Below are 16,827 nucleotides of genomic sequence, written 5' to 3'. Positions count from 1 at the left end.
TAAATAAAATAAAATAAAATGTGCATCAAAAAATAGTTGAAAAGAGCCAGTAACATCATTCTTAAGTCTGTATACACTGTATGAACACTATCATGCACACAGTACATATAGGGTGGACATGGTATTGCACAAGTGGTCCCATAAATTACTATTATTGCAATGCAAATCAAAATAAAAAAAAATACAAATACAACTATGATCAGGTGGCGATGACATTTTATGACATTATTATTGCACAAGAGGTAGGAGGGGGTTTTCCGGTTTGTGGGTGTGTTTTTGTGGGTGTGTTTGTGGGAGCAGGTTTGGTTAAACAGTCTGACTGCAGCAGGAAGGAAGGACCTGCGGTATCTCTCCTTCAGACACCGCGGGTGGCGAAGCCTGTCACTGAAGGAGCTGCCCAGTGCTGCTACAGCACCACGAAGGGGGTGGGAGGCGTTCTCCATCATAGATTATAGTTTTTTTTATCATTCTCCTGTCTCCCACTACCTCAACAGGGTCCAGGGGGCAGCCCAGGACAGAGATGGCCTTCTTCACCAGTTTGTTCAGTTTGTTCCTGTCTGCTGCTCCAGCAGACCACTCTGTAAAAGATAGCTGATGCCACCACTGAGTCATAAAAGGTCCACAGCAGTGCTCCCTGCACTCCGAAGGACCTGATTCTGGAGGTGAAGTCTGCTCTGACCTCTCTTGTAGAGAGCATGTGTGTTATCAGTCCAGTCCAGCTTATTGTTCAAGTGAACACCCAGGTACTTATAAGAGTCCACTATCTAACGAGCTGACTGTGGTCAGCCCCATGCAGGGCTGCTCATCCATGGGAACGTTTAGCTTTGAGCCCCTCAGCAGCCCAGAAGGACCCGTTATCATCCAGAACCTCTGCATCACTGGTACCATCACCGCTAAGGAGCACCGTGGTACCGGGTCCCACCCCTACACCCTCTATCCATCCAATATGAAACAGCAATTGGCAGTGAGACCACAGGAGGCATCCATACGAGCACCGAAGACGCTGAAGCCACACCCACATGCGCGTCACCTGTCCAGTTTGTAGCCTATCACAAAGTCAACAGACGATACAGCGAGTTCCTCAACCTACAGACGCGTCTGGAGGAAAAAGCAGAACTTCGAAAACTCAGCAAAGGTGTTAAAGGTCCAAAGAAAATACTCCCAGACATCTCAATGTCCTTTTCCTGAATGTTCAACAGTATGGGAGAGATGGGTCTCTGCCTGCAAAAGTCCACCACCAGTTCTTTGATTTTACCCGCGTTGATCTGGAGACAGTTCCGCTGGCACCGGTCCACAAAGTCCAGGTTGAGTTCTCTGTACTACCCCTCGTCCCCATTGGTGATGTGGCCGACAGTGGCAGAGTCGTGAGAAAATTTCTGCTGGTGACATTTGGTCGTGTTGTGAGAGATGTCGGCAGTATACAGGGTGAAAAGGAAGGGAACCAAGTCGGTCCCCTGTGGGGCCTTTGTACTGCAGATAACCAGGTCAGAAACACAGTCTTGTGTCCTCACAAACTGTGGCCGGTTGGTCAGGTAATCCAGAAGCCAGTGTTATGGCAATTATTATATTCATCATCATATTGTCAAATGTGTGTTCATATGTACAATTTGTCATGCATTACTCTTTACACTTTTGAACAGCTGAGTCATGTTAGATTGTATTGTATCCACAGTGAAGGTCAAACTCACATGCAGATATACACGCACACACACTATCAAGGACAGATACCGGGTGACGCCATCTCCAAACGAACAGAACAAACCGACTTGACCTCTTCCCTGCTTTCTCCTTCTTATCTCTCGAGGTGGGGGTAGAACAGTTGAATTGGGTAGAAATGTGTGTGTAAAGTGTGATCTTTGGTCAGTCCTGTAAATCCTGAGCTGGGGACAAGACCTTTTGGACCATCCTGCTTAGTACCTGGCCGCCTTTCCTTCCCACAGGATGGGACACCCTTTTTTGTACTCCTTTTCATTTAGTTTTATAATAAATCCTTTTTTTTTTATAAAATCATCACGCTTCGACTGGACTCTATCATTCAACAAGATCAATAAATCATGTCTCCAAATGAGGTCAACCGCAAATTAGCCGTGACACCACGATGTGAGGTGCCGGTCAACTCCTGTGTGTTGCAGCTAGTCCCTCAGAATCATGGGCTTCATGGTGTTAAAAGCGATGGAAAAGAGAGAGATCACTGCATGAGGTAGATGACAGCACCCTCCACCCCGATGCCTGGCTATATACGTTGTTTATATTCATTTATACACGCATATCAGATGTAGGCACATGAGAAAAAATTGAGCAGATTTTTTTTCTCAAGCAAATTTATCTTCAGTCCAGCACACATTACGATTCTTGATGGTGATGTTCATTTTTGTAACTGATTAGTTATAGTTTCCATATCTAAAGCTACTGTATATGTGGACTCTCACATGCTGTAAATAAGTGGTATTCTTTTATCTTTTTTAAACATCATGATTAGCATCCCACCACTTAAAGAATCCCCACTACACCACTGGACAGTGTATGTAGTGTCACCATACAGTTCCAGTGAGGGCACCAGTGACCTGAGTTTCCTCAGTCCCGCTGTGGTCCAGAGAGATGAATGTCTGTGGTTATACATGTAAGTTACCTGAAATAGTTTATTTGGTATGTCACACATTTCCTCCATAGCTACAGTGAGGACACATATTTTGACAACTGAAAATAGACCAGTTACCTGTGGTTTTCCATGTTAGGACAGCTAATCAGTTGTATCGTTGGGGAGTGGTGGCCTAGTGGTTAAGGACGCTTGTAATCGGAGGGTTGCCGGTTCAAGCCTCACCTGGGCCATCACTGTGGGATGTTGAGCAAGTCCCTTAACCCTGAACTGCTCCCCAGGCGCTGCAAAATGGCTGCCCACTGCTCCTCAGGGATGGGTTAAATGCAGAGGACAAATTCCATTGATGTACTAACATTACATGGCCAATTAAAGGTGAAAGCCCCGATTTAATCTTAATCTTTAACACACAAATAGGTTGCAATCACTTTTCAAACAAATCAAATACAGTTCAAAGTGGAAGTGACGAACAAAAATAAGACAAAAATAAATGTTGGGTAGTTAAAATGTTAAAAGATAATACAATACAAGCAATAACAATAGTCATAGAATAATTAAATATTAGTAAAAATAAATAAATAATTGTGATTATAGTAAAACAGTAATACGGTAATAAAAACTAGGATAAAGTATGTAATGATTATCAACAGTAAAATGTCAATAAAACAAAACAGAATTAAAAAAGAATAATGTCTAAGAAAAAAAAAATCTATAAATACTAAAACCATACAATTATGTAACAGTAGATTACATGAAGGCCTGAATAAATACATTGGTTTTAAGTTAAAAAAAATATTGATTCTTTTTTTTCCAGCTCCTCTCACTTCCTGGTCCAGCAGTTTGGAGTATAATAGCTGAAAACAGGATTACCAAATGTTAAAAAGTTACATTAACTCTATAGTCCAGTGGTTCCCAAACGGTGTGCCGCGACACACTGGTGTGCCATGAGGCAAGTCCTGGTGTGTGACAACCATACATTATTATTGCAATATACAACTACACAAAAATTGTTATTTTTTAATTGTATGCACTCATGTCATAATACAGAGGCAAACTCTATACCCTTTTTTTTTAAGTAATATAGTTGTCTTTGTCACATTATATTTGGCTTTCGTATTCCTATTTTGCACAATAGGTGTGCCTTCAGATTTTTTCTTGTCCTTTGGTGTACCTTGGGCACAAAAAGTTTGGGAACCACTGCTATAGTCTACGGTAAATAATCAACATTTGTAAACAAACCCCTCACACTGCATTCACCTAATTCAATCCGCGACTTTACGCTATTTGCGTAAGGAACTCCTTTTTTTGCGCAGCCCTTTCTATTTCTCTGGTCTGTGTTGAGCGAGTTCAAGCAGCCCAGTGGAAACAGCGCCCCCAATGGTCACAGAATTTAGTATAAAACCAACATCGAAAACAATATTTTGTGCACACACATCCAAAAGTATTTGTATTCTTATTATCATTTAGTTCAGTGCGCATGCGTAACTTGTGCAGCCCATTGCAGTTGCTCCTGCTCATTTTTCTGTTACTTCATTATTTAAGCAATTCCCCCTCATATTATTAAAGCATTTCCGATTCTGATTCTGTTCATTCAAAGTACCGTATATTAGATAATTTGTAAACAAAATTACAGATTACAAAATAAAACAACTTATTACAAGCAAAGGCAACATCAAACCCAAAATAAAGATGGTTTATAATCTATTCTAGATTGTATATAATTTTTGTTTCTAACAGCATTATATATTTTTTTGCGCTTTATAACAATATAGTTGTTTTCTGTCATGATATGTAGCGCTTGGTTTATAAATAAAGTCGAAAACAGTAATAGTTTACGACAGTGCTTGTGTTTTACGGCCATAATGCACTTTACGGCAGGCATGTTTCTATCTGCGTGTTGTTGTCAGACACACTGAAGCTGCCTCGTTTCACACATTGTTTGAATTACTTCTTTAAACAGCGCGGAAAGCCTTTAAGCTGCACAAATGGACGTCGGAGAGCTGCTGAACTATCAGGTAGATGTTTATTCTTTCTGATAAAACACTATGAGAGGTGCTTCTATCACTTCTTTATTGTGCTTCTCTAACTCGGAAGCTAATAGTCATTATGGTGGTGAACTCTTACCCTCAGTTTACCTTTTTTTTTTTTTTTTTTTTAAATATATTTTACTCACGGAAGCATTGCTCAGTGAGTAAAGATATCTGTATTGCTCTGAATGCAGAGTCAGCACAGTTATAATCCTCTTTACCGATGAATGAGGCACCTTTGTACGCCGTTAGCCGGCTAACTTAGAGGCTACTCTTGCTAATACGTTTTATAGCATCACTGTTATGGTAATATAACAACGACATATTCAACTTCATCCGAAACACTGGTTTTAGTTCTGGTTTGGATCATTAATCAATTGTTCTACATGAGACATCACACATGTTATCTACAGGTTTGTCAGCTGAATTATTCTGCTTTTTTTTTTTTGCTTTATCTTTAAGTAATAAGAATACACACAGTTTTAATTGACTCATGTCTAAGGACATTAACGATGTATTATTTCCTCTGAAATTTAGAAAAAAAAAGGATCGACCGATATGGATTTTTTAGAGCTGGTACCGATTTTTTTCCGATACGGACTGCCGGTTTTTTTGAGCCGATACTACTTTTGCTCCCTCAATTTACATCATAAAAAATGATGATAACAAATGGTACAAGTCTCAATTTGAAAAAAAGGAACATTTATTGAAATTAGCAAATGTGAGGTAGAACAACACCAAGTAAAACACATTTAGCAAATAATAAAAACAGGTGATGTAGAACAAGAACAAGTAAAAATTAGAGCGAGACATCTCATGAAATATTATGACAGAGAAGTGTTCGTCTTTGTCCTGAAAATAGCTTTGACAAAAGTTGGCCAACCGAAGATATATTTTATTAACATGATTGTTGAGTATAAAGATATATAATTATAGTATTAAAACACTCTTCAGCTTCTGTCTCCAGCAACAGGAGCAGCCTCTGGCAGCCGCTCTGTATATAATATCGGCCAATGCCGATACACGTAAAACACGCAAAAATCGGCTTGGTCGAGAACGATTGCATCTGACAGATGTGATCATTTATTTTAACCTTATTTGCAAAATAATAGCAGGTTATAGTCTCAGGTGATTTTGCACATCTCCGTTAATTAGTTAACATTTTTTACACTATTTGAATTCAAAAGTTGTGCTCAATGATTATGCAATGATTGCACTTTTAAATCTGAATGATTGCATCATTTTCTATGATTAACCTCCAGTCAATACCAATGTTGCTTCTTCTTGTAAAACAAATAGAAAATATAAATAGAGATAAATAAAAAAATGGTCTCTTTTCAACTTTTATTCAAAGGGCAGTCCAACATGCAATGGTATCTGCTTTGGTGCGTTTAAAGCATTGAGATGTGCTTTGTTTTTATGACTCGTAAATTGTTTCTAGAAGTGTATGATTTATTTTTTGTTTTTGGATGAGGAAAATAAGGAGTTTACAATGGCAATCAAATCGCAATACAATAAATTAGAAGAATCACAATATAAATTTAATTGGCACCCAAGTATCATGATAACATTGACTGTTTGTGATTGGTCTGACACTGCAATCTCCGCCCATCTTTTGTGCACACTATGCTCAACTGCACTCAGTCAAATTTAGACAAAAGATTTCCAGGTAGCAACAATGGCATTTGCTTTTAGAGAGTAACACAAATATGGAATCAGGCCCCCATAGAGAATAATAACATGTGGATGTGCCCGGCACCAATTAAAATACATTTGTAGCTGTTCAAACAAAAAAGCAGTCAGGACATAGTCAATTTACCTTAGTTAATAAAGCAACATTTTCACTCACTTTTAGTCCTTTAGGGCATGGAGCCACCACTTAGTGTGTCAGGTCTTTTTTCTCGTGTTTAGAAAATGGGAACATTTGGGTCATCAAAAGCTACTCATGGTTTGATCTAAAGGCAAACAGCAGTAGTGTCAAAGTATTGAGTTGATTCTACAGCTTAAATGGTGTGTCCAGTTTTGTCTTTAGAAACTTTTCTTTCACAAGTCAATGTCAAATTCAGCTTTATTCGTGAGATTAGTGTGTATTGTGAGATATGTTGTCTATGGTTGGCTAAAGTTTTACAGAAAAGCCGGTAAAGTTTAGCACTTTTAGCAGAACACACCTTTTTTGTAGCTTGTGTCATTTAAAGCAATAATACGTCATTGCAAACATCTGTGAAGCTGAATAATGAAATCATAATTATATATATAAATGATCAAGCATCACTACCTGCATAGGAGGTTTCAAAAACATATATATATTTCCCAACATTAAGGACTAAATGCGGCCCTCTTGCTGTTTTTGTGTGGCCCCCAAAGTAAACGCACAAAATGACTTTAAAAAAACATACAAATTTATTTAAAAAAAAAAAAAACACTAGACAACAAAATTACACAAATTTAATCCCAAAACGCACAATACAACAACAAAGAAACACGAGAAAAAATATCAAAATGATAGAGATATTTAGGAAATGACAACAATATAGTAAAACGACTCCAAAATTAAATCAAATATACACAAAAATTATTCCAAAACTACACATTGACAACAAACATGCACAAAATGATTTCAAAAACACAAAAATACACAAGACAACAACAACGATGGACAAAATTAGAGAAAAGTACATAAAACGACCACATAATGATACCAAAAACGTACGAAACGACAACTTTAGCACACAAAACTACATTAATTGACACAAAATAGCAACAAAAATACACAAGACCCTTTGTTTTCTCTTGTATTCATCCTAGGATTAATGATGATTCTAAATGCTGACATGAATGGTGATAATGTGGCCATCAGATCAGACAATCACATTTTTATGGCTGTCGCTGTCATAACAGTTGCTCATCCTTGCCTTAAGACTTAGGCTTTGGTAAGAATACACCTGATTATGTCCTCCCACCACATGACCCATAAGATTAATGTCATGGGGTCAAAAGGATGCTCTTACTGCATCTGACAGCCTTATTTTTTTTATAGGGCATGCTGTGTGTTTTTTTTTGTTTAGTTCTATAAAGGTTCCTCACATCCACATCGCAGGATATTTCTGGTTAAATTATTCAATACAACTTGTCTAGAATAGACTTTGTTACCTTCAGAGTAGCTATTTGGGAGTTCACTTCACTGCAGTTGGTAACTTCTGTGATACAGTTGATGCAAATGTGCATCAGTGAGTTGTTGGCATACTTTCAGATTTTGGTTTCTTTTTTTTTCTCACTTGCCTATTCTCACTTGGGAAAAACAAGTCCCTGTGCACATCATTATAGTTCACCAGCTCTTTTCATCTTGCAGCCTGACAGAGGAGCAAAGCGACCCAGGGCGGATGGTGGAGGAGCAGCAGCAGGAGAGGACAGCAGAGGCGGGAAGCATCAGAAGGGCCTGGGTGGAAGGGAGCTGCCCAGATACAGAGAAGCAGCCGCAGGAGGAGCAGGAACAGAAGGAGGGGGGGACCTGAGGGACGAGGATGAGCTGACTGGGGACAAGAAGAACATCTTGGATAAACTTATGGACAGAGATGCAGAAGAACCCGAGGTGAGTGAAAAGCCATCTGTGTATGTGTGTGTTTGCTATATCTCTGAGTTGAGATTTTAAAAAGTATATCTGCAACTTCAAAGGAGCTTTTTCTGTTCGCCAGCAGTATTGAAAAGGGAAGCGCACAATTATTTTCCAGAATACGGGTTAGCCTTTTTTGAACTCAACTCCCATCACTTTGTTAACCCAGACGTCGTGAAGATTTGAATTCACCATTTGGAAGTCAAACACTGCATTTAAAATGCTTTGCAAGGATAACAAAGGTACCAACCTAGTTCACTTAACTGAAAATGTGTTTTTTATGCCTTCTTTTAACTACATCATCATGGAAAGAAGGTCCTTAAAGATGCAGTCCGCGACTTTCTGATCCCGCTCTCACCCTCCCTCCCCGCTGCTCTCTTGTCCTGCCTCCAAACTTTCCAAAGTCCCTTCTTCAGAGGAGCTAACAAGCTAACGTTCGTCCGACAGCAACATCACAGTAATATAACGTGCTCTGTTAAAAGCATATTACTGCAGGGCCTCTCTCCCTCAATGTGCACACACCTCAGCAGCAGCAACAACTCTGTCACTTACAGCAGCTCAAATGGAGGCTGCTGCGAGCACATGAACAACACATGCACTACAGTGTTCTAGTGTAAAAATTACAAATCAAGCAGCAGTAATTACATTTCAAGCAGAAAAGTCGCCAATTCCATGTTCTACTCCTCCAGACCATACACTGTAAAAAAGACTGCTCTACAGGGGCATGGCCTGTGAGCAACAGCTGTCAGACGCTCTGATTGGTTCTTTTTGCTCGGTCGCGGTGCATTCTGGCAATCTGCAAAAGGCGGCAGGAGCTGCAGGGGGGACTTAATGAGTCTGTTTTTTTCACACAAACTACTAGTTTCGTGTAAAGCTGTCCTTACATAGTGACAGCTTTAGCAGATATGACAAAAGGTCACTTTTATAAGAATTGCAGACTACACCTTAAGGGTCATTAGTGGCTAACGGTTAGTACAGCGTACAGGGAGTTGTTTTGCCGGCTGTGTTTACTTTTAGTCGTAAACGGACGCAGAATGACAACAAACAGTCGCTCGATGAAATGAAACATAGAAGATGCTCTCTGTGCACTCTTGTAGTGGAAATAAATGAGGAAACTCTATTGGCAGAAGTCTTTAAAATGAACTGCTACATAGTATGGAGGCTTCTTTGAGAGTAATTGGTGTAATGATTATCATTATGATGCTATCTAACTCTGTAGATGTTGTCAGTCTGATTGCATAGGCTGCAGTTCAGGTGAACGGAGCCCAGCACTGTCTGACTTCTCTCTCTCTCTCTCTATACCCATATATGGTCATAATACAAAAACTGGACAGGTAAAGCAACAGTAAAATGCAAAAGTTAACATCAAGATGGACATAATATTCTAAAATATTTTGTAGATGCAGTATTTTGCATCAACATGGATTTTGATGTCATATGCCCTTTAAAGGCAAAAGTTACATTTAATTTACACTCAAGCTCCAGTTCAGTTCTGTTTGTGATGAAGGCAATATCATGCATTTTGGTTTGTAAGCGGGTACACCCCCTTTGAAGGCAGGAACACCCCCTTCTTCTTATTCGCTTCTGAATTGTAACTTAACGTACGGTCTTGATTGGTTTTCAATGACTACATGCTGAAGCAGTAATCAAGCCAGAAGTCAAGTAGTGGAAATTACGTTTTATAGAACCCTTTCAGTCACGATTGCGTTTTCAATTATCCATGTTCAATTACAATTCAGTTACGATTACAGTGACCAGCATTTTTTCCAATTACAATTAAATTACAATAATTTTTTTATCCTCAGAAAGTCAATTACAATTACATTCTCAATTACTAAAGTTCAATTACAATTAATCACAATTACTGAGCCTGAAATGAATAACCTAATAAAAGTAATTTTCCTCTTGTGTTAGCATTCTGTTAGCATTTCTTATGATAACTGGTCCTAAACCAGCTGTAAATTACACTAAATACAAATATCTATCATCTAATTTAATCCCTATCTATTGGTTACCTTGTTTGGCTTCCTAATCAAGGAATATATACAGTAGGTTTTAATATTTTTGGTGTGGGCATCTGAGCCTTTTTGTGTCAGTATACCACTAGATTTATTTATTTTTTTAAATGGCAAAATGTGGGAAAGCTTGATATGAAACCTATTTTAATAATTGTTAACTACATATGTGTAGAACTGTACATAGAACTGTAACATGGTTCCCCTGTTTTGCGTTAAATTATTATTTACAATTTTTATAGAATTCTCATGGCAATTGCAATTACAAAGTCAATTATCTAAACTCAGTTAAAATGTTATTACTATTATGACAGCAACATATTTTTAAAATTACAATTATTATTACGCCATAATTGTAATTCATTAACAATTACGCGATTTCAATTATAATTGACCCCAACCCTGGTGACAAGGTACCGGAACCCCTAAGGTGGTTTTGTAGCCCATCTGAAACCCCCCACAGCTGGTCCAATCCTCCTCGATGAAGGACACATGGGCAGCAAGTGTGATGTTAAACATGTTCAAATATAGCACTTCATAGGGATTTTTAATATCAATATTTTTCTACATTGTGCAGGATCTTGGCATTCTGGATTTTTTTCTTTCCTTTTTAAGTTAACACCAGTGTCTTTTTTTTTTTAATTTTTTTTTTTACCAATTTCTCCACAGTTACACTGTCGTTCAAATGTAATATTCTAACATTGCACTAATCATCAAACAGGCAGAGTTGGTGGATGAGAGTACGGTGAAGAAAATGATCCTAACTTTTGAAAAGAGGTCGTACAAAAACCAGGCACTAAGGATTAAGTTTCCAGACAATCCTGAGAAGTAAGTGCCTTTCCTTTTTTTTCCTTTAACCTTCTTCATTTCTGTGAAAGTGAAACAAATTTTAATTCTTCATTCATTCTTGTCCGTACCAGGTTTATGGAGTCGGAGTTGGATCTTAATGACATCATCCAAGAAATGCATGTGATTGCCACCATGCCAGATCTCTATCACCTGTTGGTGGAGCTCAATGCTGTGCACTCACTGCTGGGCCTTCTCAGTCATGAAAACACTGATATCCTTCAAAGGAAACAATTATAACATTGTTCTAATAATTGGTTGACATACTGTTTGATGACCGATGTTAATGAGATATTAATATATGCGGTAAAAATAAACCCATCTATAGATGCGTTGTATAAACATTGTTAATTGTTGCAAAACATTACAACGCCAAACTTTTTTATATCATATATTGCTTTTAATATTCTAAGAAACTTTCAGCGCACAAGTGACATCACAGAAGCACACGAAAGTTACATTTCTGAAAAGTACACTTTGAAAATGTTTACCTTTCTTGCCCGGATGGGAGTGAATCTGAGCATGAGTTGCAGAGAGATATTCAGTTTGAAGGATTCATTCAACATGAGTAATGAGGAACTCGTCAGCCCGACAGTCCGCTGTCAATGCAGTGTGAGCCATTGGCGCTGAAGCTGAACAAGGCTGTGCTGGTACTTCTTGGCCATGCCCCGAAAAGCAGCCTAGCAATGCGCCAAAAGCAACAATAAATGCAAAATTTAATGTTAAGATGGATATAATAATGTGAAATATTTTAGGCTGTTCTTTAGGGTTTGTTTTTGCATTAAGCATCAATGTGAAAAATGGTGTCATGTGCCCTTTAAATGTCCAGTATTCTGCTATTTTTCATCCATCTGTAATTGTTCTAAGAACCTCAACAACATAGTATTTGAGGTGTATTTTCCCTACTTGTTTTCTGGATTTTTAGCCCCCTGAAAAGTCAATTTTATCATTGCTCCTAAAAAGAGGCTGTTTTGGGGCCTCCGTGCATATGCATGAGTGGACGTGTCTGTAGACACAGACTACGCCTTGCTGTTAGCTTGCACTTATTTTATACTGCCTCGTGTTTTTGGTGTGTGCGATTCAACAGTTTTTTGCTATCCACACACTGCACATTACAGTAAAACACATGGCCATTTAAGCAGCTATTGTGATTGTGAGTCCGACAAACGCTGCTCCAGGGTGTACAGCAGCAGCAACAACTGTCATCTGAGTCATCTGTTTCAAACACTTACCGGAGTGTTAAGCTGTTAAATCATTTTCACCTCTCCTAACCACAGGAATAGTCAATTTAAGGTGATAATCCGCTGTTTTGCTCTACCGCAATGTCGCATTGCATCACAAACACGTCAGATCATGTCAAAGGCGATGTAACGGCTGCTAAAAATGAAACTGATTGTGAGCACTTGCCCTGCACCTCGGATAATCTATAAACTGACCGTAAATGTATTAACTGTGGATAAAGGGCAGTGGTGGCCTAGTGGTTTAGGGAGCGGGCATGTATTCAGAGGGTCACTGGTTCGAATCTCCCTGGGCCATCACTACGGGATGTTGAGCAAGGAGCTCACATTCTTATAGGGTTGGAGGAGCGAGGATTGTCAGAAGGAGGAGTTTCCGCTTTATGAGTCATAAGGTGAGAAAAATCCAACTCGCCCGTTTGGAGCTGACTTTTTACAAAATATGGAATAACAAGGGAGGGAGGAAACAGAACATATCCAACTTTTCCCTCTGAATGAGGCTATATCACTCTAGCAAAACCATTTTAAAGTGATTTTTTTTTTTTTGCAATACTCCCCCCTTAAGACTCAACATTGTGGAAGAAACTGGAGGACCTTTTTTTTTTTTTTTTTTTTTTTTTTTATTTAAAGTGACTTTAGGATAAAACGCAGAAACTGTTTTGGGAAAACTGATCCAAAGCCTTTAGCTTAATTAAATGTTAAATGGAATTTTATATCACTTAAGAAACAACTAATCTGTAAATGTGTACACCTTCATGAGAACATATGTATGAAATATATTTTGTTGGCATATTTTACACTGAAAACATTGGCTTTAACATGCCATCTGCCAAAAACCTAAAATAAAAAAATAACATACAATCTGACTGTGGCTTTTAAACCAACTTTGACTTTAGTGCAACTTAACTGCGGTATATGCCCAGAACAACAAATAAATTCAGAAAGTTTCTTTTTAGATTTTTTTTTGAAAAAACACAAGCTGGTCAAAGCTGGGAAAAAAAATTAAATAAAAGAAAATCGATATGAATGCATTTTTTAATCGATCCGAGAATCGGCAATGTAATATCGCAATATATTGCCGAATCAATTTTTTTCAACACCCCTATTTGTCAGTCAGATTGTTTGTTAATTTTTGATGCTTCTGTGAATGTATTGTCCCTAACTTGGAGCACATGTGGCTATAGCTGTGGTTGACCTGCTGCAGGAGCTGACAGATATTGACACTCTTCATGAGAGCGAGGAAGGTGCTGAGGTGCTCATAGATGCTCTGGTACGTAAAATATATATATTTCATCTGCTCATTACGGTGTTGATGTAATAGCACTTTGAGGAGTCGGTACTTAAAATCCAAACCAGCCAGATCTGATTTGATTACTCAGCATTTATTGATTATTTGCAGCTTCTCATTCAATTGCATGTTTTTAGAGTTTTAAGGAGTTGCTCTGATTATACTGTCAGTGTTTCAGAGTACCGGTAGTTTTTGTCCTCTTGAATTCTAATATATTAGTTATTATGTTTTCACTCGTCAGTTAATCGATTCTCCATGAAGCTGTTTAAAGCCTGCAAGAGGAATCCTTACATCAAATTTTCATTTAATAACAATATTTAATTTAATTAACCAACATTTCATTCATTGATTAAAAAATGTTGATGATTTCTGTCTCATATTTCTACTGTTGCCAGAAGTGCAAAATAACCAGGACCAGTCACTTGAACTGTAATGGATGATTACAGTATGTGTAGGTCATTAAAAATATTTGCAATGCATGTCATTCACACATTCAGTCTGTTTGATAACACCTTACAAAGCTGTGATAAGTAAGGCATAAATGTAGTGTTGGATCCCAGCAGGCTGGAGATTATAGAGGTTGGTAATTTATAGGATCAAATGAGGGGGGGATAATTCACCCTCTCATTTTACCTTAATTTAATAAAAATGACTTTTTCCCCAAACGTTATACTTTCTTTTTAGATCGTAGCTGGCTGGTTCGTGTTGGACAGCAAGAGGGATTGAGACAGTCAAATGAATGTCAGAAGTTGTTGACAGAGAAATGTGCATGCGTGACATGTCATAGTAGCTCAGGCTGCTTCACATCCATCTTGGGATAAAGGCATTACATAAATGCAGTCCATTTACCATGCAATGGAGCGGCCATAAACCGCTCAGCTACTTCCAAAGAAGGCAGTTTCAGGGCAGCAAGGGTTGGCTGCCTCCATTTGTCTCCTCTTTGCTGTAGCGCCTGCAGATCCTCTGTCCTTGCCGCCAGAAGGCCAGGTGGCATCCTTGATAAGATAAATCAAAATGATCCAGCGGTGTCCTGTGCCTCATACATCTCTGTCCACTGCCTGTCTTCTTTCATCTGCTATAGTACTTTTATCAAGTCTACCGCATTTTAGTTTTTTTGGGTTGGAAAGATGAAACAAAATTCAAACTACATTTTTTTATATACTAAAAGAGAAACAGTGTACAACATTTTAACTAAAAAAAAAAAAAGATAAATTAATTCATTTTATTGCACCACTAGGATGTATTTTAAATGTGGACAATAAATATTCCTGTAAATCATAACAAAATAGCACTTAGTTCATCAAAAATTATATATTTGTCAAAAGCGCTTTGAGTGTCTATGATAAAGTGCTAGAATCAAATGTATTATTATTATGATTATTATCTATAATAATGCCACAACATGTAGTAATGTATCATGCTTGACAAACACTCCAGAAAAACATTAATAGTTTCTACACAATCTCTACTGCACTTTTAGCTATCAAATCAATTGATATATTTGTTGAGGAAGTGCATTGTTGCTTGTTATATGGTAGTAGTGGCCTAACAAAAATATATTTTGCTAGTTAGAAAATCCAGAAATGGTTGGAGTTATGGGAAGCTAATATTTGTCTGCAATCATATTCCTACCGCTGTGTATCCTTGCAAAGGCCTTGAAAGCTAATTTTGGATATTTTTGTATTGACTGTGTTTTGTCCATTTCTGTCGTCATTGTATGTGTTTTATGAGTCATTTATTGCATTTTTGGAATGTTTTTATCTGTTTTCATTGTTGCTTTGTGTACTTTTGTTCACATCTTGTGCATTTTGCTGTTATTTTGTGTGTTTTTCATGTTATTTTGTGTATTATTCTGTGCTTAATATTAGTTTCAACTTCTCCAATTACAATTTTTGGAGGATTTAATTTGGAGCAACACAAAATTAGACTTAGGGCTAGGGGTGTGAAAAAAAATCGATTTCACAATATATTGCGATTTTTTTTTTTTTTTAGGTGCCAATTTTAAATCGATTTTTTATTTAAATTTTTTTGTTGGGATATTTGGCAGTGTGTAATGCCTCAATATGTATGTATGCACAGACATTTTATCTTCATATAATCTGTTCAGATCAGTGCTTGAACTGATTCAATGGGATACATTATTTTTCTTATTTTTGTGCATTGACAGTAACTCAGGGTGATTTATCCTTAATGTTCTGACTTACAGTTGTTACAATGTCATCATTATGTTGTCATGGTTACTTTGAGACTTCTACACAGTAGTTTCAGTGAAAAGAAACTTGTTGCACTTTATTTTATGACGTGTAACACTGCATTTTCTTTTTTTCAGTGAAAATCTGTAAAAACACGAATAATAAATAAGATGTTTTGAAGCAAATAATTTTGACTCAATTTGTCCTCTGAATTATCAATATCTTCTGATGAGCATATACAGCAACTTCATTTTTATTCTCTACATTTAATTTTGATATTAACTGGGTCGAATTTTGCGATAATATCGCATCGTGACCCACGTATCGCGATACGTATCATATTGCAACATCCTTGCCAATACTCACCCCTACTTAGGGCCACATGTAGCCCCTGTAGCCCATGTCCAGTTTACAATTACCAACGGTCCAGTTTTTCCTTGTGTAAAGTTTTGGACAAAAACTGATGCACCCTGAATGTTGTCTTTGTTAAAAAATGTTCCAACTGTGAGCTGTTTATTTATATATTATGGTGCGTTTGCAGTTGGAAGGGCAGGTGGTGGCTCTGCTGGTGCAGAACATGGAACGACTGGATGAACTGGTCAAGGAGGAGGCTGATGGCATCTTCAACACACTGGGTAAGGAGACTCTCACCATGAGTACCAATACCTCATGATGGCTATTTGTGATTCTGCCTAATCAAAACTGATTTACCATATCATTTTACATTTGTTACAAAAAAGTTCTTCACTTTTATTTTTTACGTCTGCGTGTCTCACTTTTACACTGCAATGACTCAAGTGCGAATGTCATACGCACACGAGGAATTGGCAAGTTTTCAAAATAAAATACAAAATATATATTCCGGTAAGAAATGTATAATGTATATTTTTCATGGAAGTATATTCATTATAGATTTCATTTTTGAGTATTAGCTTATTTGCAGGCTGACATATAATGGTTCCTGGTTCAGTACAGGTGTAGTAGTTTGGGAGCTTTGTGAATCCGTGTACCCTTCGTT

The 16,827-nt window shown here is 37.7% G+C and overlaps 1 protein-coding gene across 1 annotated transcript in view; it reads left to right on the top strand.

Moving 5' to 3' along the window:
- Positions 1-4,474: 4,474 nt before the first annotated feature.
- ctnnbl1 (catenin, beta like 1) overlaps positions 4,475-16,827 on the top strand; it is a 71,973-nt gene continuing 59,620 nt past the window's right edge. Inside the window, exons 1-6 of the mRNA XM_028453526.1 lie at positions 4,475-4,611; positions 7,973-8,212; positions 10,970-11,076; positions 11,169-11,308; positions 13,502-13,599; positions 16,351-16,444. Of these exons, the coding sequence (XP_028309327.1) occupies positions 4,582-4,611; positions 7,973-8,212; positions 10,970-11,076; positions 11,169-11,308; positions 13,502-13,599; positions 16,351-16,444 (709 nt within the window). The 5' untranslated portion in view covers positions 4,475-4,581. The remainder of the gene's footprint in view (positions 4,612-7,972; positions 8,213-10,969; positions 11,077-11,168; positions 11,309-13,501; positions 13,600-16,350; positions 16,445-16,827) is intronic.

The sequence above is a fragment of the Gouania willdenowi genome, chromosome 7, assembly GCF_900634775.1.
Source record: "Gouania willdenowi chromosome 7, fGouWil2.1, whole genome shotgun sequence".
NCBI classification, from domain to species: domain Eukaryota; kingdom Metazoa; phylum Chordata; class Actinopteri; order Blenniiformes; family Gobiesocidae; genus Gouania; species Gouania willdenowi.
Note: the sequence above shows the minus strand (reverse complement) of the source record. Positions and strands in the feature narration are given on the sequence as shown.